Raw genomic sequence first — 27,904 nt, 5'->3', positions numbered from 1 at the left:
GTTCTACAAGAGTTAGGGGGAGTGAAACACCTTATTATTTTAAACATTCTGTTCTACAAGAGTTAGGGAGAGTGAAACACCTTATTATTTTAAACATTCTGTTCTACAAGAGTTAGGGGGAGTGAAACACCTTATTATTTTAAACATTCTGTTCTACAAGAGTTAGGGGGAGTGAAACACCTTATTATTTTAAACATTCTGTTCTACAAGAGTTAGGGGGAGTGAAACACCTTATTACTTTAAACATTCTGTTCTACAAGAGTTAGGGGGAGTGAAACACCTTATTATTTTAAACATTCTGTTCTACAAGAGTTAGGGGGAGTGAAACACCTTATTACTTTAAACATTCTGTTCTACAAGAGTTAGGGGGAGTGAAACACCTTATTATTTTAAACATTCTGTTCTACAAGAGTTAGGGGGAGTGAAACACCTTATTACTTTAAACATTCTGTTCTACAAGAGTTAGGGGAGTGAAACACCTTATTACTTTAAACATTCTGTTCTACAAGAGTTAGGGGAGTGAAACACCTTATTATTTTAAACATTCTGTTCTACAAGAGTTAGGGGGAGTGAAACACCTTATTACTTTAAACATTCTGTTCTACAAGAGTTAGGGGGAGTGAAACACCTTATTATTTTAAACATTCTGTTCTACAAGAGTTAGGGGGAGTGAAACACCTTATTACTTTAAACATTCTGTTCTACAAGAGTTAGGGGGAGTGAAACACCTTATTACTTTAAACATTCTGTTCTACAAGAGTTAGGGGGAGTGAAGCACCTTATTATTTTAAACATTCTGTTCTACAAGAGTTAGGGGGAGTGAAACACCTTATTACTTTAAACATTCTGTTCTACAAGAGTTAGGGGGGAGTGAAACACCTTATTACTTTAAACATTCTCTTCTATATTTGGTACTGAGCATCAGGCCTAGCACCTACAGATGAAATTGCTTTAGTTGCCTAGGATATGTTGTGCTGATTAATTTTTTTCTATGTTTTCCAGTGGGCCAGAAAATATATGCGAATCAGCTGGCATGTCAAAGAAGAGTGTCATTGCAAGGCCTGTCCAGCAGCATGGTTACTACCATTAGTGCAAGTACAGTTCTGTACCATCCAGTCCTGCCCTCAGTGTGATGACAAAATTCCTACAGTCATTTATCACTAATCAACACCCAGCTCTTTGTGCTGCAAAATGATTGACATTTACCACTGTATAACGGCACTACAAATCGTTCCAAATATTACCTGTAATGTCATATGTCATATGCATCTAAAAGTGGCAGAAAGGGAGGTTAGGACTGTCTAACAAGGTTACCTTATGACTATAGGGGCCTCATGTTAGTCATTCCCTGCTCTGAGTAAAACATCACCCAGCTTGTACTGTTACTTCATGTGTCCAGAGTATATAAGACTCAGTCCATTATTCTAGCCAATGCCTTGCTCCTTTGTAGTTGAAGTGCATGTGCGAGAAGTTGTTGAGGACCTGTCCTTCCAACCCTAAATGTTTGACATCATTTTTGGAGTTGACCCTCCCACTTGCCAACTAAGACTTCACTGAGCAATTGGCATTTACTCACGTTAAGAGTCATAATAACAATATGCATCCCCATTTCCACAGTCTCAGATATTCACAACCACCCTAAAGAAATGTAAGTTACTTTCCATCTCATTGCAATGGAGCATCTGTTAACATATCTGTATGTTATTTCAATTATATGTACACGTTCGGTGAACCTTCACAAAATGAATTATCCTACATCTGCCACTAGAGAATAAATCTGCAGTCAGACAGTCAGCCCTTAATATACCGAGCACTTCAGACCTCTTCCTTAAAGGCTTTTTCATACCAAAGCTTTTCAAATGTTTTGTATTACTGATAGAATTTATAATCACTGAAGCATCCTTCTTCAATGGGAAAGCAGTAAATATGCTGTAATCCAAACTATCCAGTTCTGGCCCTTTCAAGTCTGCAAGCAAACACAAATTATTCTAAGATTCCCTCTTACACATATCACACCTTCCAAACCTTAGTATTTCATCCTGAAAGTCACAGAGATTTGAGTAAAACAGCAAATAAACCAAGTCTGTGTGCTAATTTTGTGCTTCTCAATCTAGAAGATGACTTTATTACTGCCTGTCCATTTATAATCCAAAGTTTCTACAAACTGATAAGCACTGAATATAAATAAATTCAAATGAATGGACATAGTCTTTTGTGAAGGCACAGAGATCAACAATAGGCCTCCACGTTCCTCCTTTGATTAACAAAAGGAACCAAAATTCCCATCTTCAATACAAGAAACACTTCTAATAAGTTTTACTCACCTGAAGCATGGATACGCAAAGTATTCCAAGCCCCCTCACACATATGTCACATTCCAAACTTTATTTCCAAAGTCACAAGAAGGGGCAAGAAGGTAAAAACATGTTAAGAATATGATTAAGAAAAAGGTCAAAGAAAGGGTCATAGCCAGGCCACATTTAATAATGTTGTACAGGGATCTCTGAGTACTGGCTGAAATCTGATGATTTTATTTTACACTGCACAACCCTGTCAGCCTTTTCAGAGTCAGATGACAGGGGAAAAAAAACACAGGAGTTGTAGTTCTACTAATTTCTCGAAAAAAATAATCTGCCGCTTAAATGCCGCATCCCCAAAAATTACACATTAGAGACCCAAGTGGTTTGTGAATGGGTGATAGGTATCACAAATTAATTACTGGACATGACTATAACACCCAGTACTATCTCTGCTGGAAAATACAAGCTTTTTCTTTTGGGGGATTCATGATGCAGGTCTACTGACCCATTTGTTCCCCCCAGAGTAAGAACCATTTCTGTCTTTACTCACACCTGAAGGGTGACAGCCAACTGCAGAAGCCATCATTTAGGCATCGGTCATGGCTTTAATGAAACAAGGCCCTAACCCCACCTTCTAGAGGTTCACATCAGCACACACATCACCACAGGCCTTTGTAACCTACTTTTTTATTCTGATAGGTTATATGAGTAGGAACATCTACCAGTCCTTGTACTGTATAACCTCAAAACTGTTGAGTCACTTGAGATTTTTCCTTCTGGCCTGTCACATTATCAGAAGCACTGCCATAGCAAGAGCAGAGTGGAGCACACAGCTGTCCTGCATGCCATCTTGTAGAGGTGTGAAACAGATTGACAGCTTATAAGTGCCAAACCACACTCTTTTCTTTTAAAGACAGCAATGAATTAAAATGCTGCCACATAATAACTCGTTGCTGCCTATAAAAACTAATAATACAACAGTTTACAAGCTGTCATTAACCAATCACAGTGATGATTACTTATAAACAACAGGGACACCAAACCCCTCTGCTACAACTCTGGTCATAAGCCAGCTACATGATTAATAGAGTTCAGAATTATGGCTAGGTATACTCGTATGCTCGTATATAATTTTCATTAAGGTCTAGTTATGATACTTTAATTCCCTCTTCTCTAATTTTTTTTTTATCCCTACCTCCACACCACTATCAGCTGCCACCAACACTCCTCTCCTCTTCTCACTCACTTAGTCTAAAGGACTCACCTTGGTTTCCCCCAGGCTCAGTCTGACCCATGTCCAGGGCTAGTTAAAAGATCATGGAGACCAGTGCAGCACCATATTGCCACAGAGGAGTGGGTTCTAATCCCATGACTCAGAGGCAGCCTTGTTAGGTCTGCAGTAGCTGTCCTCAGGATGTGCATGCAGAACCTCCTGACCAAGAGGAAACCATGGGTAGTGCAGAGCTTGCCTGGCTCTTAATGCTGTTATTGCAGTGAGTTTAGGTAGCCTCTCTCCCCCAGCATGGGCGACCTGGCATCAACCACTCCCTCCCATTCCCCCACCTGTTCTCTCCAGCACCTGTTCTGCTAGTTAAAGACAGACTAAACATCTAAGGTGCAGTCAGGGCTTTACCCCTCTGTGCCACAGGACTGAACTTGACCCCCTTCCTCTTTATCCTGTCATTTTTGCTCCTTCATTGAACTCTAGATGGCCTCACTCATTCTCCTCTTATAAGCAAAGCAGCAGAATAAAGAGGTACTTGTGCTACAGCTTTTATTACAATCTTATTTCACTCCAGTTACCTCCACACATTATTCTAGAAAAAGCCACGGTTAATAAATATAAAGCCATTTGGAGGCCTGTGGATTTGTTTTCTTAACATCATAGTATCTGGAAGGGACATAAACACTGAACTGCTTTCACAAACAGTATCTGTAACAGACTCACTACCTTCCAATGAAACTCACCTAGCTGAATAAATCAACAAAAAAAGAATTCAAGCCTCACTAAAAAGTACTTACATGCACTACACAACTGTGCATCAATAACATCACACTGTAAACCAGTAATCTACCTTTCAAGATATCCTTAATAAAACACATCACTGACAATCATTTGTACTCTGGTAACATCAGCTTCAATAAAATGACATGCTCTCTCAGCACAAGTATGGATGCTAGAGAACTGAGATAGGTAATATTTACTCATCTTACTAAGGCCTTGACATGGTTTCCTATACAAAGACTTTCAGTCAGCTTTCCGTTTATAATATAAACCAACAGCGGTTCAGTGGCTCGGGATTATCATGACGAGCATTTCTTCCCAGTTCTTGCTACACAGAGGGGTAAAGTCCTGACTGCACTGTGTGATATATCATCTAAAAGTGTGCTCCTCGAGGTACTATCCTAAGGCCTTTTTCAAATCTTCCTCTTGAGTACGCCTTGTTCTTCAGCTTCCCAGATATTTATCCCCTCTCTATGCAAATTATTTTGCGTTATGGCTGTTAAATTCCTCCTTATCGCAGGCAAGAACATCGCTGCTAAACTATTGCAAAAGCTCACACTGACTATGTGTTAAACAAAAGCCAGAGCTCTTACTTGCCCCTCAATTATTTTAATGTCTACAATAAAATACCTTCATGCCCTTAGCTGCTAAACTCCCTTTAAGAATACTTTTCTACAACCTCTGAGGTCGAGACCACAGTGGTCCTTTGTTAACCACCCTCCAGTCACAACTTCCTTGTACTAGTTACAGCTTCTCTACTCTTGGTCCTAAAATGTGGGAATCATTTCTTTCTCATCTCAAATAAATTAGCTCATGTGCAAAATTCCACACCTGGAGAATAACCAAACACTAACCATCCACCTGCACTGAGAGTAACTTGACTATTTTACTGCTAATTAATTACAGTTTCGACTGCTACTTATATGCTACAGCACTGTTCCTTCTTTTTTCTCTTCCTCCCACCTTTTTAATGTAAATATATACCTGCATGTGAAGTATAATTCATTTGTTGTTACCTGTTCTACTTTAATTTCAGACATTTTCTGTACTTCACTGGTTACAGTGATCTGCTTACTCCAATCCTTATTTAGTGCATGCCGTGCCATGATTACATCCTAAAACTGAGGAAAGAACAGGCTTGTTAAACACCTTTCTGACATGCTGACATCAGAAGAATGACTAGGAAGCTTTTGTTAAACACATCTCACCACAGTTAAGTTCTGGTCTTCTACTAGAGCAGCAAAAGTGGTCTGTGGCCAGCAGGGGACAGCAGCTGGAAGCATAAATTGTTTTAAAAGCTGTTTAACATTGTAAAAGTCATTGTGAATTAGTGTTCAAAAAGTTTTAATACTATTTGTGCTTCATGTTCTTATGCGTCTGTGTTGGCTATTCTCTTTGTGGCTGAGGTACTTGTGCTACAGCTTTTAAAGCTGTAACACAGTTAGCGCTCCTACACTTTTGTTGTCTAACGTTTGTAGTACATCAGTGCAGGCTACACTCCATATATAATAAAGAACTATGATCATGCCTCTTTGCTCATAACCCAGCTGTTAATGTGCTTACAATGTTGGGTCAGCCACTTCTCGAGCTTAGATCATGGGGTGAAGTTTTTGACATGCATGTGTCAAACATATAACAAGGTGGTTATAACTGGAAACATGTTCATAATCCTCTACATTGGCAGCATTTTGCCTGTTTCTTCCAGTCCTGAAACTGTAATTGGTCTGTTGTGATTAGAATGCCATGGTCAAGAAATTCAAGTAAATAACTAAATAAAATATGTATTATATGGGTTAAAACCCAACAGTCATTATTGTTTATGTGGAAATCTCTAGTCATAGAATTCAGTCATTACTGGCCAAGTAGTTTAACTCAGCAGAACCTGTTTACATCATCAAAAGTTAACTTTGGTTGTTGTAAGGACCTCTAAAAATTAGCTACATACAAAAAGGGAAAATGTACATACACAATAATAAAGGCAGTCTCTCCAGAATTCTGACACTTAAGGCACTGCAAATAATGTAAAGAAAACAGGACGTTTGTTAATAGACAGACAGTAATCACAGTGAGACCTGTAAACTGATACCATACATACCTCAGAAGAAAACAAATTTTCATGTCCAGGTTGTGCAGAAGCCTGAAGTTCCTCTATACTTCGGACAGTCAACTTCACATCCCCATTCGGAGTGCTTACTATATGGTCTTGTTTCTGAAGTACCCTGGACTGAGCTGAAGTTAAAATAAATAAGGTAAATCAGGGTTCTCAAAATGAAGAGGCATCAGATGAAACACTTTTTTTTTTCGCAGCAAGTGTAAGACACTAACTTTAAACTCTTACCGAAATGGCAAATTGAACACTTTGTTTTCCGTATATACTGTATGTTTCTCCTGTTTTATTTATGCATGTATGAATGTAGTATGAATGTATGTATCCACCTGTCTGTCCATCTACTTGTCAATCTACCGATCTATTTTCTGGACAAACGTATAATCTACTATTTCACGTAAAGGTGCTTTTTCAAAATTTATGGAACTGGTGAAGGACACAAAACAGCTATGTAAGTAAAGTCACCGTAACAGTAGATGTTTAAATACATCACCGTTATATAGCATATATCTGTATGGGACATATCCTGCCAAGGATCAGATGAGGACTGGATGTCTGGCCAGTAGTTTAGACAAAAGCTTTTGGGACCTTTTACATGCACCATTCATTTGTGGAAGCTCAACGGCATGCTGTCATGCAATGGCGAATATAGAGTTACCAAAATTCAGAGCCTTCTTGCTTCTCTGAATAAAGGATGCTGCCAGCTGACAAGCAACCTATATATATATATATATATATATATATATATATATATATATATATATTAAGAGAAAGAAGGACAAGAGGCAAATGGACCCCACTCTGGCCAAAAAGGAATATATCAAGAAAGAATACAAATAAAAAAGATTGGGCTAGGTGGTGGGGGTTGAGAGAGGGCCGCACTATCGCAACAGTGATCTCTTTGAAGATAGTACTTTTCTGCTCTGCTACTTTCTAAGCTCTAGTATTTGAACTATATAGCTTATACTAATGCAGCAGTGATCTAATGATGAACAGAGTACGGTTGTGCAAGTAAACGTAGCAAAACAGCAGATGTTTGAACAGATCACTGCTGCAGTAGTATATAGCTGTATGGGATGCCCTGTCATAGATCAGAACAGCTGTCTACCTTCCAAAGCCTTGTGGCACCTTCAACATGTCCTAGCCACTGCTCTGCATGAAGGAAGCAGCATAAAATAAGTGGACAGGGTGAGAAAACATCAAAGCCTTCTTACTTCAGAAGGAGGAGACTAAAACCCTGTCAAATAAGATCCACACTAATAAAAATCCCAAACTCTGGCATAAAAACATCAAATATAGGGTCTGGAGACAGGGAGTGGCTACTGCAGTAGTGATCTACTTCAGCATCTACTGTTATGTTAAGTTTACTTACACACCTGTGCTATGTGTGTCATTAGATCACTGCTGCATTAGTCTAAGCTATATGAGTCAAATGCCAGAGCTTAGAAAGCGACAGAGAAGAAAAAACTTTCAGAGTTCAGAAGACCCTAGAGAATAGTCCTAGCAAGGCCTGCTTGGGACCTAGGGAAAGAATCTAGATTATATAATTTTGTGTAAACTCTGAAATGCCCTTATGCATAAAGAAAAGATTTGTTCTCCAAGTAACCCAATCCTTGTGAAACATGACACAGAGATGACTCACCAATGTCACCATAAGAATCTGTAACTCAGAGAATCTGCTTGCAGAAGTCAGAGCAATAAGCAAGACTTCAAATCAGCCTCATGAGCAAGTTTAATTTTTTTTCCAGAACAAAATTGAGATCCCAAGAAGGAGACACCTGTCTTTTAGGTAGTGGTAGATGTAAAGTCCCTTTCAAAAACTACTTTACTTGAGGTTGGGTAGAAAGGGAGATCTAATAGAATGTGTGGGAGGTTGGCATAATGATTAAGGTACCTTGCAGACAAAAGGTACTGGGATTTATTCTCACATGGGGTAACTGGCCAGGCTAGGCTTAAAATGACCCATGAGGGCAGTTAGCCTAGCACTAAACTATGAATCTATGAATAGCAGAGAAGCAGATATGTCCCGCAGAGAGATACAGAGAGAGGGAAATGAAAACTGGTAAGTGTAAGACAGGCCAGAGTGTAATAACTCACAAACATTGAAGAATTATGGAAGTCTCAGCCTTAAAAGGGTCATGGTTCTTGGTTTGGTACCAACTAGCTAATATTTTTCACTTACCATAATATCATTTTCTAGGAGCAGGTTTCTTTGCCTCTTTTTCATCTGCTGCACCTCTTCAGAAAAGGATACCTCAAAGGTATTACAATTCTGTCATCCAGGCAGTCAGAGAAGCTGAAAGTTAGGATGTATCAAACAACCCATGTTGTGTGAATAAGCACATTGTGTGAAGAAGCTTGTGGCAATTGCCCTTAAACATTTTCAGAAGAAGGAAGCACCACTGTTGTCTAGCCCAAAAGGAAGTCTCCACAATTATCTTTGGGGATTCCTTCTGTATGTTTATAGGAACCCTGGTTATAAAAGGAAATGGTGGAAAAGAATACAAGAAAATTCCTAACCATGGGAATGAATAGACATCTGTTTCTACTGCCTGGTTGTAAGGTTTCTTGGAGCAGAACGTCTTTAGATGTTGTGTTGAAAAGCAAACAGATCTACTTGACAAGTTTCCCATAGATGGACCAGTCGTGGAAAACCCCAGGTTCACCTTCCATTTGTAAGGGTGTGTCCTGATCTTGCTCATCTTGCTTGCGATGATGTTTTGCTCAGGCAGGATGTAGGTGGCATGGAGGAAATGACTGAATTGAGACACTAGATCCCAGGCTACCATAGTTAGTATGCAAGGGGAGTATGTTCTCCCTGTGTTTATGTGCCACATTGCTGTAGTGTTGTCTGCGATTACTAGCAAAGGGCTTCAATTTCAGTGATGATTTGGAGGCTTGAGAGCATTTAGTAAAGCCAGCATGTTTTTTTTTTTTAAATATTTATGTGTTTTAATTTTGTTTTGTTTGTTCTAAACACTGAAGTTTCACTCCCTTGGACACAGCTCCCCAAGCAAAGTCTGTGGTTACAGACTGAGTAGGGACTTGAAGTGAAAAAGGAAGACTTGGGTTGTGAGACAACTGATAGACCCAGAAGAGTAAACTCCCTTTTTACATACCCCACCTCTGAAAATCAAAATAAGAGGGATTGTTGGTAATGTGTCCAAACTGATTTAAGAAACCAGTGAATTTTCCTCATGTGAATGACTAGCCAGAGGAATCATGAGAATAGTGGAGACTACGAAACCTAAAATTCTGTGATATTTCTTGGCAGTTGCCCAGGTCTGGTTGGAAAAAAAAAACTGCTCCCTTTACCATTCCACATTGCCTTGAGGAAGAAAGTCCACCATGAGGGATCTGTTCAGTAGACATACCAGAAACAGTATCCTGTGAAATTCTCATTTTTCTTTGTTCATCTGAAAACCCAGCCTGAGAAAAAGGTTTATTACTCAATCCAGAGCTTTTTGTCAACTTGTGAAGGAAGTGGCCAGAATAAGGCAATCATTGAATTATGGGAAATGTGAATGTTCTGCAACTTCCAGTTGGCCATGACAGGGCTCAGGCACTCTGTAAACAGTCTTGGAGCTGTTGATAACCCAAAGGTCAAACCAGAAGGATGAATGTGCAAACCAGATGCAGGAAAATGTAAAAAATATCTGAAATTTTCAAGAACTGAAATGTGAAGATAATGATCTTTTAAATCCAGAGTTAGCAGAAAACTGAGATGTGGAATAAGTAGTTCTGTACACAGAACATTCTAAGTTTTAGGATTTTGATGTGAAGATTTAGAAAAGAAAGGTCTAGAACAGACTTCCAGGTTACTCCTTTCTTTGGCACTAGAAAAATCCTTGAATAGAAACCTCTCCCTGTTTGTTCTGGGGGAACAGGTTCCATAATTCCCAGAGATAACGTCCGGTCTAGGATAGGAGGGAATAGGGACTGGATGGATGCCAATGGATCCCTTGAAAAGGAGAAAGGGAATCCCGCTGACAACTGTAGCCTTTTAGGGAATCCCGCTGACAACTATAACCTTTTAGAATGATTCTCAGAACCCAAGTGTCTGAAGTTATCTGTCATTTAGGACAGTAAAGACATGGACTTTGGAATAGCTTTACAGGATTGGGAAGTGGAAACACCTGAGGGGGTAAACAGTCAGTCTGACATTGTCCTCTTTCTCTAAAATGCCTCTTTTTCTCTTTGAACTTCCCTGCTATTACTTTTTGAAACAGGGTTTGCGTAAGTATCACTGTGAACACTTATTCTATTTCTTGAAAGAGGAACCTGAACTGAAAGAGAAGTTTTTATTATATTTTGGAAAGGAAGGTTGACAAATCTGGGTAACCCCATTTAATTAACTTTCCTCTTTAATTAAACCTTTTAATTATGTCAACAGAGGAAGGACTAAATAAACAGTCATTATGTACTTAGCATAATGCTGGATTCTTTCATCCTTGTCCATCTGAAATGACTCCGGTCACCTCACCCAGATCTTCTCAACCTCAAGTTAACCATATAGTTCTCCAGTTCTGATAATAGCCAGAGACCCTTCCCTGTCTCAAGGGGTGGCATGGATTTTCTCTGCTTCCCCCCAAACAAGTAAAGGAAAATGTTTTTCAGCCTGGGCAACTGCTCAGGGAATTGACCCATCCAATACGTCTATTCCACAAATGCTTCTATGCCGTTTGCAACTCTTTTCTTCAGGGTCTAATTAGTCAACTATCAAGGTCCATTTAACCATGATCTTCCACTTCCATCAAGTTTTAACTCCATTCATTGGCCTCTCACAGTTCTCTCCACAGAGAACCAGTCCCTCCATGGGACATGCAGCTCATTGACTAACAAGTCAGATCAGACAAATGGGATGAATAGGATCACCTCTTTATCAAGGGGAGCATTCAGGATCTTAGCTTTGACATCCTCTGGTAAATTCTGAGAATGTAGTCAGGCAAACCTTCTCAAGGCTGTACCAAAGGCAGCTGCTCTAGAAACAACAGCTGTGTGATAAACATACTTTAGAGAATGGTTGACAGCAACCTCTCTTTTGATCACCACATTGCCACTGTGGTCAGAAAGTCCTTCTATGTGGCACATCTCATTACTAAGGGTTTTGTATCCAGGAAGAAAAAGGTCATTGTCTCCCTCTACTCTTCCCTCATTAGGCCAACTTGAGGTTGAGAAGATCTGGGTGAGGTATTCTTTGGTTACCCGAGAGGCAGAAAATACTAAAGGATTTAATGATATCTTAGCCTCTGAATGAGGAAGGTCAACAATTCATTTCCTCAAATTGTTGAAAGACACCAACAAAAACTTAGACATGTCAGCCTGACAATATACTATTCCAACAGTCAAGTGTCAAAAGTAAATTTTTCTTCCCAAACATATCAAAGGGATTTCCCAGATTGTTAGAAAGAACAAGGTTAGCTGCCATAAGAAGTTTGGCAGAGGCTGAGTTTGACAGAGAAATTATTGCAGGGTCTGACCTGGGTATAGTTAAAAGGAATGTGTGGGCCTGCAGCACGTATATGTTTGATCATGCCTACTTGGAGCAGGTGGCTGACCATCAAGTAAATTGCTAGCTGAAAGCATCCTCTAAAGTTGTCAACACAAGAGGAACAGATGCAGGTTAAGGAAAATCCAACTGTAATTAATAATATCTTACTGAGACTATGGTATTTCTGATTGTTCCCAACTAAACAAGTCCTTTTTTCTCGTATAAGAAAAAGATAACTCCTTAGGATGGGAAGCTACAAAAATAACTTTCCTGAAAGTCAGATTCCCCATTCTCTGAAGTGGGAACTTGAGAGGTACTGTCCAAGTTTAATTCCTTTCCCTCAGCTTGGGAATCAGTATCTGACATGAAGGAAAATACCTTTCTTTTTAATGAGAGGAAGACTCCTCCGTTAAAGACTGAGAGACTCTAAATAACCCCTTAGGAAATCCTGGCCAATCCTTCTTATCTGCCTAAAGAGAAGGCAGATGTTGAGTCTTATGTCTTCTTTCATAGGAGAACCCCAGAAAAAGGGAAGCTTAAAGGATAGCACCTGGGAATGAAGCTCCTCAGAGCAGCTTATTGAAGCAGCAGCATCTGCCCCTTCACTGGTGATGGCAGTAGTGGTTCTCCCATACCCAACAAGGGCAGCTGAATAGCTGCAGAGAACATTCCTGCCTCTTGCTCCTTAGTGTCTTCCTGAGGAGCAACACCAGAGGCACTGATAGAAAGTAATCAACAGTCTGAAAAACACAATCTGCCCAGAGTGGAGTTACCTATCACTGCCTGAGGCACAGGAGAAGTTGAAGCCACGACCAAAGCCCCCAAATAACTTTTTTCTTCTTGTAGCTTGAGGAGGGAACAACTGAGTTATAGGGATCTAGGTCCAAGTCCAAGCCACGAATGGTGTGTGACAAGTAAATAGCAGGGCCTTGAAAAGTTTGTCTTCTCTCCTGACTGAAACATACATTTCTGAGGTAAAAGATTTACAAACAACCACCAAACATACAAGCCACAACCCATAACAATTAACGTTGACAGAAAAGAAACTTTTCCTAAAAGGGAACCAGTGCTGACTGTATACCAACAACTGTGTCTGACAAGCAGATAGTGGAGACTAGGAGAGTTGGTCTAAAAACCTGACTGGGGAAAACAATTTTAAAGTAAAATATGTTGATGGACCCACCCCCCCCAAAAAAAAAATACAATTCCTAGCTTCTAACTAACAATTTTGACAAAAAAGTTAAACTCTTTCTTACAAAAGATAATATCATAGGTATACCCCAACAATGAATCCTGAGTAAAAATTACTGACTTATAGGTTCATAGGTGTTTACTAGGCTAATGACCACAAGGGCCTTTTTAGCCTAGACATGCATCCCAAATCTCTGATAGGTTCTGATACCATTGATAAGTGTAAGCATAGGCCTGGGAGATGAACCATTTACAATTTACCTGTGTCCATTAGAGACATAGGTGCCAAACCAGGGATGAATTTCTGGTTTCCCATCAAATTGTCCACATTGCACTTGAATTGGATTAGGGAGGATCTCTCCTTCACATGGATGGGGAGCCTGTTACATAGATGAGATAGTCTCTGGGATACAAACCTATCTCTCCAGTTGGACCTATTTATTTCACAGACAAGGTTTAAGTCTTTACAACAGGTAATTCTGGTGCTGTTTGTTTTGCGGATATGCAGGAGGTCCATCAGAGTGGGGTCTGACAATGCCCTGTATGCCAGGCACAGGTGTCCCCTCAAAAGTCTGTAGGAGACAGAATACAGGGATAGGGCCTTGAGGCGGTCTGCATAGGACATATTAATTATGCCCTGAATTCTTTTAGTGAGGAATCTCTGTGGACGTTCCATTTGTTGGATAAGCCTGGTTAGGAACATACCAAAGGGGGCATTGTACTCAATGATAGGTCTGATGAATGCCAAATACAGTAGAACAATGACTTTCTTGGACTTAGATGCCATACCTTTGTTTATAAGTTGAGCAAAATAGAATGATTTCCTCACCACTGTAGACACGTGATGATCAAAGGCTAGATTACTATCTATGTGTGTCCCTATGTCCCTGACTACTGGATCAATTGTACGGGGAGTGTCGTCAATATGATAGTTACCAGGGATTGATGATTTCCGAAAGGATACTATTATGCATTTCTTGGCATTTATTTTTAGTCCATGGCTCTAACACCAGTTATTTGTCTGTGCCAGCCCCTCCTGGAGAACATTTGAGTCAGTGGGAGAATCAATGATAGCTCCTAATTTGCAATCATCTGCAACTTTAGTCAGCCAGAGACCACTGACATTGGCCTTGACGTCTGAGAAGTAAATGCCAAAAAGGAGTGGTCGAAGGACTGATCCCTGAGGTACTCCACTTGTGACTGGCTTCTTTGTAGAGGTGGAGTCCCACATTCTAACTTTCTGGGTCCTGTCTATGAGCCAGCTGGTTATCTACTGGGTAACATACAGGTTTGTACCTAACCTATTGAGTTTGTCAACAATGCCGAGAGGGTTATCATGTCAAATGCCTTGGCCAGGTCAAGGTAGGCAGTGTGAACGATTTTGCCCTCATCCATTGCTTTGGTAACCTTCTCAAAGAAGTCCACCAGGTTGAGTAAGCATGATCTGCCCTTGACAAAACCAAACTGAGTTGGGTTCAGTGTCTGGAGGTTTATTATATCTCTATTGATCATCTCCATGATAATTATTTCCATAGCTTTAAATGTAAGACTAGTGAGACTTTGGGTCTGTAGTTCCCAGGGTCTGTAGATGGCCCACCTTTGTGCAAAGGGATGGCTGTTGAATTTCTCCATTCATGAGGCACAAAGCCTGTTTGCAGGCTACAGTTAAATAGTAATTCCAGAGGCCCTGATAGGTCATGTTTCATGCTATTTAGAAGGCCATCCTGGGATATTGTCTGGGCCCATTGATGCAGTGTTCTTGGTCTTAGAGAGAGCATTAAGGACATGTTCCCTAGTGATAGTAGGGGAGTTATAGGTTCATAGATGTGTACTAGGCTAATGGTCCTGGGGCATTTACAAGCCTAGCCATAGGATTACCCTGGCATAGTGCCACCCAACCTTAGTTCCCAGTGCCTCTGTCGAGGAGAGCCACTGGAGTTATCCCCGGGGTGAATTTTCTGTTTCCCATTCACTCATCAAGATTTCTCTTGAAGAGGGTCAGCAAGGTGCTCTGATTGACATGTATGTGAAGTCTATTCCATAGCATGGGCAGTCTCTGGGTTATGAACCTGTCCCTCCAGCATGTTCTGTTAATTCTGGCAATGAGGGTGAGGTCTCTGGAGCATGTGATGTAGAGGGATTGGGATTTCTTTAGATGTAGCATTTCGAACAGAGCTGGGTCAGACATGGCTTTGTAAGTCAAGCAGTGATCGCCTCTAAGTAGGCAATATGAGACAGAGAACAGGTGGAGTTTTTTGAGTCTGTCCATATAGGACAAGTGTTTAAGGCCTAGGATCCTCTTTGTGAGGTACTTTTGTGGTGTATCCAGTTGTTGCAGGTGTCTAGTGAGGTACATGCCAAATGGGGCATTGTACTTGATGATTGGCCTAATGAGGGAAGAGTAGAGGGAGACAATGACCTTTTTCTTCCTGGAAACAAAACCCTTAGTAATGAGATGTGTCACATAGAAGGACTTTCTGACCACAGTGGCAATGTGGTGATCAAAAGAGAGGTTGCTGTCAACCTGTGTTCCCAGATCTCTTATAATGCCTTCTGTGTTCAGTGGTCTACCATCAATGTGGTAATTCATGGGAACTGGGTTTTTCCCAAAGGGGATGACAACACATTTTTTGGCATTGAGCTTAAGGCCATGGTTCTGACACCAGTCATTGGACTAACTGAGGCCATTCTGTAGGATGTCAACATCACTTGGGAGTTAATAATAGCTCCCAACTTGCAACTGTTTGTGAACTTTGTCAGCCAGAGTCCCTTCGTGTTGGCCTGGACTTCAGAAAAGAACATACCAAACAGGAGAGGACCCAAGACCAAACCCTGTGGGACTCCCACTCATGACTAGTCAGCAGTCTGACTTGGAGTCAGCTACTTTCACACTGTGGGTTCTGTGAACCAGTTTGCAACCCACCTAGTGATATAGGGGTTGATGCCTAGCTTAGTGAGTTTTTCTATGATTCCTGAGTGGGGAATAGTATCAAAAGCTTTGGCCAGATCAAGGTAGGCTGTATGAACCACCTTGCCCTCATCCACAGCTCTTGTGACTGACTCAAATAAGATGACCAAGTTGAGCAGACATGATCTACGCTTCACAAAACCAAACTGTGTGGGATCCAGAGTTTAGAGATTCCCTATATCCTTGTTTATTAGGTCCATGATGATATGTTCCATAGCTTTGCATATCAGACTCTTCAGGCTAATCACTAATGGGGCGATAGTTCCTAGGGTCTGTAGTTGCTCCTCCTTTATGGAGAGGGATGACTGTAGCAGTGCACCATTCGGTAGGGACAAAGCCTGAGATGAGGCTGTGATTGAACATGGCACACAAGTGAGGTGCCAGTTCACTCTGTAGTTCATGTAGAACACAGCCAGGGATATTGTCAGGTCCCATAGAAGCTGTATTCTTGGCTTTGGACAGTGCTGTTTTAACCTATGCAGCAGTAATACTGGATGCCTGGCAATCTACTGGTATTGTGATTGGTCCTTTGAGGGGGAGATTGGAGTAAAGTTGGCACTGAATCTGTCAGCCAGTATAGTGGCAATATCTGTTGGCTTGGTATAGGAGATACCATTGTGCAGTAGCTTAGAGCAAATCTGGGTATTGTCGTAGAGATTCTTTACATAACTATAGAAGGCCGTGTGATTGTCTTTACTATTTCCTGCAATTCTGTTTTCATAGCTAGCTTTAGAGGATTTGATGAGGTATCTCAACTTTTTGTTGAGGCTGTTAAGGGAGTTTTTCCAAGTATTGGGACTTCACCTTATTCCGCATCAGTTTCCTCCTACTGTTGTAGAGTTTGTTTATGGCAGGGGACCAACAGATTAGCTTCCTTTTTTGGAGGAAAGCATCTTGGTTCTATTGGGTATGGCGAGATGCATGCATTTGTGTACATGATCATACAGTGCATTGGTGTATGATTCTGTGGTCACGCAACTATTCTCCATTTGCATGGGTGCCATGAAGTTAGACACCTATGTTTTTAGGAGCTCAAAGTTAGCTTTGGAGAAATTTTTCATGGTGGTTACCTTTTTGGGGGGGGGGGATTTCCAAGGTGGTTAGTTTGTGGTCATATCTAACTAGGGAGGAGATGACTATTGGTGTAGAGCAATGGTTACCCATGTTAACCAGGTGAAGGATACTGCTACCTCTAGTTGGGGTAAGAACGAGCTGGTCCAGGGCATTGGAATTAATGAATTCCAGGAAACGTTGGGCAAGTGTATTGGTACATGAGTAGTTTACCCAATTAATGGAAAGGTAATTGAAATTGCCTAGTAAGAGAGTGTTAGGTTTGACCCTAATATTCTCTAGGGTGCTTAGGAACATGGTGTGTGAGTCTTGGGTCATGGTTGGGGACCTATAGCAGGCTATGACCTGAATCTCTGTCTTAGCCAATGTTAGCTGTACCTGAAATATCTCTAATGCATTATGTCGATAATATTTCCTGAGGGAAGGTGAGGGGGAGAGAGGAGTAAAGCTCGAGCTGAATTCATCAGCCAGGAGATTTGCTATATCTTCTTGCTCAGTATAAGTGGCTCCATTTACAACGATCTCTGCACACAACTGTGTATCACCTTTGAGGTTGCGGACATAGATAAAAATGCTTTGTGATTGTCCTTGGCCTGGGAGGTCAAATTTACCTCAAATTTGGCTTTGGTAGACTATTTGTGCTCTGAGTTGTTTATTTAGTTTGATGGCAGTGCTTTTATCCTGATGGGGGCTGCACCACCTCATTTTTGCCATGATTTTCTTCCTCCTATTATACAGCCAACTGATTTTGTGATTCCACCAGGGTGGCTTGTTTTTTGAGTTAGTTCTGTACTTCTTCCTGGTGGGTACAGCTGCCTCTATGCAGCTATTAACATGCTTGTACAGGTTTTCTGTGAATAGTTCTGAATAAGCAGAAGTGTTCTCACTTCTCTGGGTTTATGAGAGCTTGAGATTTTGCCAGGTTCTCACTTAATACCAGAAGGTTAGCCTTAGAATAGTTCCTGAATATCTGAATATCTCAGGTCTAGCTGGGGGTCAGGGCTTTATTTTTACTTGAAAGGAGACCATTTTGTGGTCTGACCTTACCAGAGATGGCATTACAGTAGGAGGTGTGCAGCACTCTCCCATATTAGTGACGACCAGATCCAGTATGGCTACATCCCTGGTTGGTGTACTGACTATCTTGTCCATACAGATTGTGTTTTCAAACTCCAGGAATCTCTGTGCCTGTGTATTTGGTGTTGTATAGGATTCCCAGTTAATAGTGAAGTAATTAACTTGAGGTTAACTTCTTAGTGGCAATCACTAAAACAGTATTCCTAGCCTCTAGTATAATTTTTGACAGAACTATTTATTTATTTATTTATTTTATTTTATTTTACATTTGTTAACCAGGAAAGTCCAACTGGATACAGGTCCATTTTCAGCGGAGGCCCGGGGAGAAAAGCTCCAAATGTACAAAAACAAGTGTAAATACAGTGAAATTATTACAGTGAGTTATCACAAAACTGAGATTTGTTTAATGATATGTACACACAGGTACATGTTTTTCTCACATACACACAGCAAAGTTTGGAAGCAAGTAGCTGAGAAAGAAATAGTTAAAGATTTCATCTGAAAAAGGAAAACAAATGTATTAAGGTGGTGATCATACATGGTGTAGTGTTAACTTTAAATCTTTCCAGTAGGTGGGTGATACACAGAATTTTAAATAGTTAGAGAGTCAGAATTTTATTCTTGTAATGAGGTTCTCCTTTATGAATTATGCTTGAGTGGGGGTTAATAAAAATATTTTTTTTCTTTCCAAAAAAAATTATGAAGTGGAAGGAATGCCCCAAGTATCTGCTCAGCCAGCTCATCATCAGTCTCTAAAAGCTTGCAGGGAAGAGCACACTTCAGTGGCAAGAAGGTTCTCAAATTTTGCTTCCTCTCCTCTAAACAATGCAGTACGGAGTACAGCATTACCCTAATGTTGCACTACAGTGCCAGCAATCCAACTATCTGGAGTGGGAATAGAACCTGTAGTCTTCTGTTCTTCCAGCAACAAAGGTGAGTGTGCTACCTGTGGAACCACTAACACTGCTCTCAGTGTTCACGGCTGAGCAGTGGTGCTCTGGTCTGGAGGAGAGAGTCACAAACTTGCCAGTTTTATTAGAAAGTATTTAAATTGCTTTTTCCATTTATTTTTGAGGCAATCACAGTCAGTGGTAGGCCATATTCAAGTTGTGATCGAAGGATGCCTTTGCCAATATCTAATCTCAAAGCATAGGACAGAAATGTGGATATGTGCCTGGTCCAGAATAGGAGTTAATATGTTTTTATTATTTTTTATCCAGATGGATTTGAAAGGTGAGATATGAGTCTCACAAATTCCTAAAGGAAGAGTTGTTTTCAATGTGTGTGCTGTATTTACATGTGGTATGCAAGACACTGGTGAGTTTGTTGAGTCTAGGTTTTATGTCAAAGCTCATGGATTTTGTTTTGGTAGGGTTTAGAACTATTTCTGTCAGAAATCCATGCTGAGCACTTGTTGAAATGGGGTTGTAGATGGTGTTCAAGGGTAGGTAGTGAGTCAATAGAGTGGAACAGTAATGCCATCAGCATACATCAAAACTAGGAGATGAGGTACGTCATAGAGAAGTTTGTTATAATAATGGAGAAATGTAATGGTGCCAGGCTTGAGCCATGAGGAATGTTTTATGAGGAGCCTTTAGAAGAAGTGGAGGGGCCAGTGTTGACAGAAATGTGTCTGTCAGAAAGGTAGTTGTGGAACCAGAGGGTTGCTTCCTGACTTATTCCAAGTTCTAACAACTGCATTATAAAAATGTAGTGGTCTAAAAAAAGCTTTAATCATGTCAATAAAGATTGTTCCTGTAAACAGGCCTTTGTCTATACAGGTTCAATGTAAGTACTAGGTTAGCTACCCTTGCAGGGCAATTTTAAGCCAACTTCCTTTACTTTGCTTGAAATAACCTGTCCCATTTGATTATAGAATGGGCTTTTTTTGCTCAAAATAACCTGTCCCACTGGCTTATAGTTTGGCTTTACCCATCCCATGGTCTATAATTATATATTACCCTTAAAAAGAATAACTGGGTTCATGCCATAGATAATTTGAGGAGACCCACGCACGAGATAAAGCACTTAGGAGCTGCCTCTGTCCATTAATAGTACAGGGGCAGTCCTGGGTAAATGTTCTCATCCATAGATCTAAGCTGCGCTTGAATATTGGCAGGGATGAACTTTGTTTTATGTGGATGGGGGGGGTTGTTCCTATGTAGCAGCATCCTCTGTGAAATACGTGTCCCTCCAAGTCATTCTACTGATATTGTAGAAGAGGTTTATATCCCTTTATATCCCTTGACCAAGTACTTCTGATGCCATTTTACTTACTAATTATGTAGTAAATTCAGTTGTTAGTCTACACAGATACATGCCAAAGGGGGGCAATACATTCAATCACTGGTCTGATGAGCGCTGAGTAAAGGGGAACAATGACATCCCTAGATCTAGACATGATCTCTTTGATTAAAAGCTGTGCAATACAAAAGGGCTTTCTTACAACAAACATGTTGGTCAAAAGTTAGGTCACTGTCCACATAAGTTCCCTAATCCCAAACAAGTGGGTCATCTCTTAGGAGCATATTGTCAATGTGGCAATTCCTTGGGGCAGATGACTTCCCAAATGATACAGTAATGTATTTTTTTGGCATTTTGTTTATATATTACCCTCAAAAAATAACTTAGATCATACCATAGATAATTGGAAGGGACCTATACATGGGATAAAGCACTTAGGAGCTGCCTCTGTCTATTAATAGTACGGGGGCAATCCTGGGGTAAATTTTCTGTTTCTCATCCACAGATCTATGTTGTGCTTAACTATTGACAAGGATGATGTTTGTTTTATGTGGATGGGGAATTTGTTCCAGAGCAGCTGTATCCTCTGCGACATATGCCTGTCTCTCCAAATTGTTCTATTGATGTTGCAGAAAAGGTTTATATCCCTTAACCAAGTACTTATGATGCCATTTAACTTACTAATATGTAGTAAATTCAGTTGCTACACATGTCTACACAGATACATACCAAAGGGGGCAATATATTCAATGACTGGTCTGATGAGGGCTGAGTAAAGGGGGAAATGACATCTCTATATCTTGACACAATCCCTTTGTTTGTAAGCTGTGCAATATTGAAGGCCTTTCTTACAACAATAGATGCATATTGGTTAAAGGTTAGGTCACTATCCACATAAGTTTCCAAATCCCAAACAACTAAATCATCTCTTAGGAGTGTAATGTCAGTGTGGTAATTTTCTGCAGTAGATGACTTCCCAAAAGATGCGGTAATGTATTTTTTGGGATTTAGTTTCAGTCCATGATTTTGGTATCAATTATTTATTTGGGACAAACTTTCCTGCAGGATTACTAATTCATTTGGGAATTCAATAACTGCTCCTAGCTTGCATTCATCTGCAAACTTAGTCAGCCAGAGCCTTTGGCATTGGCTTTTACTTCAGAAAAACAGATGCCATACAAGAGATATTAAGGATTATTCATCTACTAGTGTCCACATTGCAGTCATGGTACTATTTTCAGTCCAAACTCCTTGATGTTTGTCAGATAATTTACACAAACTCATGTATTTGAATATCAATATCTTACCTACGATAGGTAAGATGGAGGTGGGATGAACTGTAATGTTGTGGTTGGTTTGATTGCTTAGATAAGACTGATTTCCAGATAGTTGACATGATGAAATGTGTAAGGTATAAGTCGCTGCAGTAGTTTATGAACCATGGCTGTACGCTGTCTATGCTTGCTGGAGCATCAGGTGGGATTTGTGTGAAATCAGACATCTTTAATTAAGAATAAAAGGAGAAAGAAGTGCATCAGTGTTTGGAGAACTGAGGGTGGTGTCTGGTAAATTAGGAAAATTTGTTTAGGAATTCTGATGAAATAAGTGGAATGAGGGAGGAATTAGATGCTGGGTAATTATTTCAACCCATAAAGCAATTAACATCTTTCTAGATTAATTTTAGTCTGTTTTGTTTAGGCTGGAGAAAAATGGATTTGTGACATCTAATAGCTTGTTTGCCAGATTGTACAGTTGAGTGTAGAGTTGACATGTGAGGGTTGTTGAACTGTGTTTACAAGCACTCTGGGTATTAGGAATACAGCTAAAAGCTAATTTTAGTGAATACTAACTTTGAACTTTCCAAACTGTTGTGCAAAACTGAAATTTGTACATGTCATTGACAGGGGAGTGTGGGGTCCTACCCCACACACATATGGGGGAGGTATAAGGGGACATGTCCCCAGGAAACAAACAAAAGAGTTTAATTTGTGGTTTTCTGATCATGACCATCAGCAATATTTCTTTGCAGTACTGATCACTTGAGAAATTTTGTTTAATTATCATGAGTCCAAACAATTCACATCCCTGTTTAACTATACTAACTCTGAGATCATTCTGTATACAACAGATGTGAATATTCTGAGACACCGCACTCCTGCTGTTTAAACACACAACAAACAAATTACACATTTGTGATTGCACATTATCGTGTCAGTCACAAATGAGTTAACGAATGGCACTTAGGTCTGCCATTTAAACTTTGCTTACATAATCAACTCTGAAGTTGCTGCTCATCTGGGAAAAGGCCCCTTGTAGCCGTCTCCTATGAACACCATGAAATGGAGTAATGAACATCATCCCGCAAGTGGCCGTTTCCACAAAATGACTACTTGGTGTTCATGTTTGGTGATTTGTAACCTTTGCTTGAATCAAGGTCCACCTTGCATCAGCCTACCTTCTTTGCTGCCAAATAAACTTGCTTTGTTCGGTGCCATTTGTGATTTAAAGACTAATTTCAATGATTCTTTTCCCCTGCAGGTTGTCATTTACTAACGCAGCAAGTCATCATTCTAAGACTTGAGCATAGCTTGGTAGAAATTATCACAGAACCAGCATTCCCTCTTCAACTAATCAAGAGCTTAGAATTAGCTGCATTTTTGATAATTTATGTTAAAAGGATCGTGCTGAACCACTGACTCGGCAGTGTGTCAATTGCTCTTCTCTCTCGTTTTAATTTTTCGCATGTGTGGGTTTATGTGAAACCCGAATGTGGGCTCATATATCTATTTATATGTTGCATTATGTAGACGTTCACATGTGCACATGTTCATTTGTACGAATGTGCATGTGTGTATACAATGTAACAGCAGGAAGTATACTTATCGATGTGTACCAAAGTATATTTTTATTACATGCTAACTAGGCTTGTTATCACCACATATCCATCCATAGGATTGACACAGAGCACCAACCTTCAGGTAACAGAAGAGATATGAAGGCATTAGCATGGATGTGAGAATTAGTAACATACTGTCCTACAATGTTAGAATAAAAATATAACAGTTAATGGAAGAAAGTGTATTGCAAAGTGATCACCAAGTAACATTTCACTTACAAAGTTTAAGAAGAATGTTTGCCAGAACACAGGAAAAGCAACACAAAAACATGAAAGGTGGTGGGGAAGAGAATGCTACAGAGATAGCAGAAGTGTGGTATTTTTTACCAAAACCTGGGTGTTCTGAAACCACAAACAGCTTAAAAAATAACCTGTCAGTGGCTGCATTATGTGGGTCACAAAGCTGCATCGTGTAGGTAGCTTCAGTATAACCTCCATTATGTTGCACAATTTACTCCAGTGCAGTTAAAAAAATTGAGAAGTCTGCCCTGGTTTATACAATCAGTGAGAAAATAGACAGAAGAATGTAAAACACTGTTTAAAGACATTGTGGTCAATAATACAGAAATTAAACCTCCTGCATATGTAAATCATACAAGCACAACAAGAGAATGATCCCTTTAAAATAAGAATCACTAGTCCTTTCACTTTTGTAATATATGAATACTTTAAAAATGCTGATGGCCCTCCAAACCTCGGTCCTGTAAGTCTAATAAGCACACACATAACCACCAAACAACAGAATCTAAGTCTGACCAGAAATAGCCTTGCTCAGTGTCACTTTTTATGTGCTCTAGGAAAGATGGCGACCTGCCCTGCTTGACTTCTGATCTCAGATAAACGTAAAGATTTAGCTTGAGTGCTGTAAAACTTCATCTATCCAGGTGTGCAGAGTAGCAAATTTATCAGGATTCCAATAGTCAATGAAAACATTTCTTAACAGATGACATGCATGTTCTAGAAAATCAGAATTTGAAGAGGAGGTTTCAGTGCAGCTTTTTATGCAGGAATACCTAACATGTTTTTGGGCCAACGTGAAAATTCAAGTTGAATATGACTGTAATTATGGGGTTTTGAGTCCCAAAGTTCAACCTTAAACCTCATAATCTTCATCGGAGGAGCTATAGCAAAGTAATAACTGTTATCCGAGATGTTTTAAACAAGTGAGTAAGTCTACCAGAAGTTAGAAAATACTTTTGCAAACTGTGCCACACCAAATATTCTTAGGTCATAGATAGAGAGGTCACTGAATATGAAGCCACTATTTTTTTAATATTTGTATAGCAGAAGTATTAAGTGTGGTCTGCTCTTCAGTGGCAGTTTGAAATGTGAGTTGGTTAGCTGCTAGAACTACCTAGTAAAATGTGAATACGAAGTCTGATCATTTCAGATAAAAAATTAACAGTGGAGGCAAACTGAAAAAGAACAGCTGGAGTGTGGGTGATTTATTAGAATGTGAAATGGCTACAAGGATCTCTGGTTATTTTATCCGTCGTCATTTGAGATATGAGGAAAAATCTTGAGCACCTCAGCAAAAAGAATCAATAAATTCACAAGTGCTTTTTCTAGGTGACAACGGTTAGATCAATACACCAGGAATGAATATACACTGTCAAAATACAGACTTCAGTAAATGTTCTGAAAGTATATATTCAGTAATCTTTTCCAACATGTAAAGAAGTCAAATTGCACAGACAAGACAAAGTTGAACTAAACTTTAACATAATTAAAAGAGAAATAAGGCATGGTCGTAATCCTCCCTCCCTAAGAGGCTTCATGAAAAATGTTATCAAAAACTAAATATACTGCATCGATGAGTCCTGATAATATCCCTGGATGCATCTTAAATAGTATGAAGTACCATTTAGCCACACCCCTAACAACATGAAGCATGATATAGTCACCACTAACAACAATAAGCATGATATAGTCACTCCCCTAACAACATGAAGCATGATATAGTCACCCCTAACAACATGAAGCATGATATAGTCACCCCTAACAACATGAAGCATGATATAGTCACACCCCTAACAACATGAAGCATGATATAGTCACTCCCCTAACAACATGAAGCATGATATAGTCACACCCCTAACAACATGAAGCATGATATAGTCACTCCCCTAACAACATGAAGCATGATATAGTCACCCCTAACAACATGAAGCATGATATAGTCACTCCCCTAACAACATGAAGCATGATATAGTCACTCCCCTAACAACATGAAGCATGATATAGTCACTCCCCTAACAACATGAAGCATGATATAGTCACTCCCCTAACAACATGAAGCATGATATAGTCACTCCCCTAACAACATGAAGCATGATATAGTCACCCCTAACAACATGAAGCATGATATAGTCACTCCCCTAACAACATGAAGCATGATATAGTCACTCCTCTAACAACATGAAGCATGATATTGTCACCCCTAACAACATGAAGCATGATATAGTCACTCCCCTAACAACATGAAGCATGATATTGTCACCCCTAACAACATGAAGCATGATATTGTCACCCCTAACAACATGAAGCATGATATATTCACCCCTAACAACATGAAGCATGATATAGTCACTCCCCTAACAACATGAAGCATGATATAGTCACTCCCCTAACAACATGAAGCATGATATAGTCACTCCCCTAACAACATGAAGCATGATATAGTCACTCCCCTAACAACATGAAGCATGATATAGTCACCCCTAACAACATGAAGCATGATATAGTCACCCCTAACAACATGAAGCATGATATAGTCACACCCCTAACAACATAAAGCATGATATAGTCACTCCCCTAACAACATGAAGCATGATATAGTCACACCCCTAACAACATGAAGCATGATATAGTCACACCCCTAACAACATGAAGCATGATATAGTCACTCCCCTAACAACATGAAGCATGATATAGTCACTCCCCTAACAACATGAAGCATGATATAGTCACACCCCTAACAACATGAAGCATGATATAGTCACTCCCCTAACAACATGAAGCATGATATAGTCACACCCCTAACAACATGAAGCATGATATAGTCACTCCCCTAACAACATGAAGCATGATATAGTCACCCCTAACAACATGAAGCATGATATAGTCACTCCCCTAACAACATGAAGCATGATATAGTCTCCCCTGACATGAAACATGATATAGTCACACCCCTAACAACATGAAGCATGACATAGTCACACCCCTAACAACATGAAACATGATATAGTCACTCCCCTAACAACATGCAGCATGATATAGTCACCCCTAACAACATGAAGCATGATATAGTCACTCCCCTAACAACATGAAGCATGATATAGTCACACCCCTAACAACATGAAGCATGATATAGTCACTCCCCTAACAACATGAAGCATGATATAGTCACCCCTAACAACATGAAGCATGATATTGTCACCCCTAACAACATGAAGCATGATATAGTCACTCCCCTAACAACATGAAGCATGATATTGTCACCCCTAACAACATGAAGCATGATATAGTCACTCCCCTAACAACATGAAGCATGATATAGTCAACCATAACAACATGAAGCATGATATAGTCACCCCTAACAACATGAAGCATGATATAGTCACTCCCCTAACAACATGAAGCATGATATTGTCACCCCTAACAACATGAAGTATGATATTGTCACCCCTAACAACATGAAGCATGATATAGTCACTCCTCTAACAACATGAAGCATGATATAGTCACTCCCCTAACAACATGAAGCATGATATAGTCACTCCCCTAACAGCATTGTTCAAAGCCAGCCTCCATACAGATTTTGTACCAAGTGAATGGAGAACAGCGACAGTTATCTCCCTGCATAACAGAGGACCTTCCACAGACTCAGGCAATTACAGATGCATAAGACTGACAAGCCTCACATACAAAGCCATGGAAAGACTTATTATAGAATTACTCAATGAGGACATAGGGTACCTCCAAAGGGACCCCTCTCAGTTTGGATTCATCAAGGGCAGGTCATGTTTATTTAACCTAGTGGATTGTTTTGAAAAGGTGACGCAAGCAATAGATGAAGGCAAAATGGTACTCACCACATCCCTTGACCTGGACAAAGGTTTTGATATAATTTCCCACTCAGACATAGTAGAAAAGCTACATAAACTGGGGATAAACCCCCGTGTCACCTGCTGAATTGCCAACTGGCTCACAGATAGGATGCAGATAATCAAAATAGTGGAAGCTGCCTCCACAAAGAGACCAGACAACCACGGTGTCTGCCAGGATTCAGTGTTAGGACCTCTCCTGTTTGGCATCTACTTTTTAGCAGTAAAAGCCAATACCAAAGGGATCTAACTGCCTAAGTTTTCAAATGACTGAAAGATAGGAGCAGTCGTTGAATCCACAGGTGACATAGCCATCTTGCAGGAAGGTTTGTCTCAAATAAATAACTGGTGCGAAAATCATGGTCTGAAACTAAATTCCAACAAATACATTATTGTATCCTTTAGGAAGTCATCTACACCAGGGAACTATAACATTGACAATGCACAC

At 40.0% G+C, this 27,904-nt stretch overlaps 1 protein-coding gene across 1 annotated transcript in view; it reads right to left on the bottom strand.

Moving 5' to 3' along the window:
- Positions 1–27,904, bottom strand: part of LOC122790510 (protein mono-ADP-ribosyltransferase PARP14-like) — an 897,392-nt gene that overhangs the window by 817,231 nt on the left and 52,257 nt on the right. The window contains exon 2 of the mRNA XM_044058061.1: positions 6,401–6,534. Coding sequence (XP_043913996.1) covers positions 6,401–6,534 — 134 coding nt within the window. The remainder of the gene's footprint in view (positions 1–6,400; positions 6,535–27,904) is intronic.

Source organism: Protopterus annectens, chromosome 16.part0 (assembly GCF_019279795.1).
Source record: "Protopterus annectens isolate FY-2018-M chromosome 16.part0, PAN1.0, whole genome shotgun sequence".
Classification (NCBI taxonomy): Eukaryota; Metazoa; Chordata; order Ceratodontiformes; family Protopteridae; genus Protopterus; species Protopterus annectens.
The sequence above is the reverse complement of the archived record's forward strand: the minus strand, read 5'-3'. Positions and strand labels throughout refer to the sequence as shown.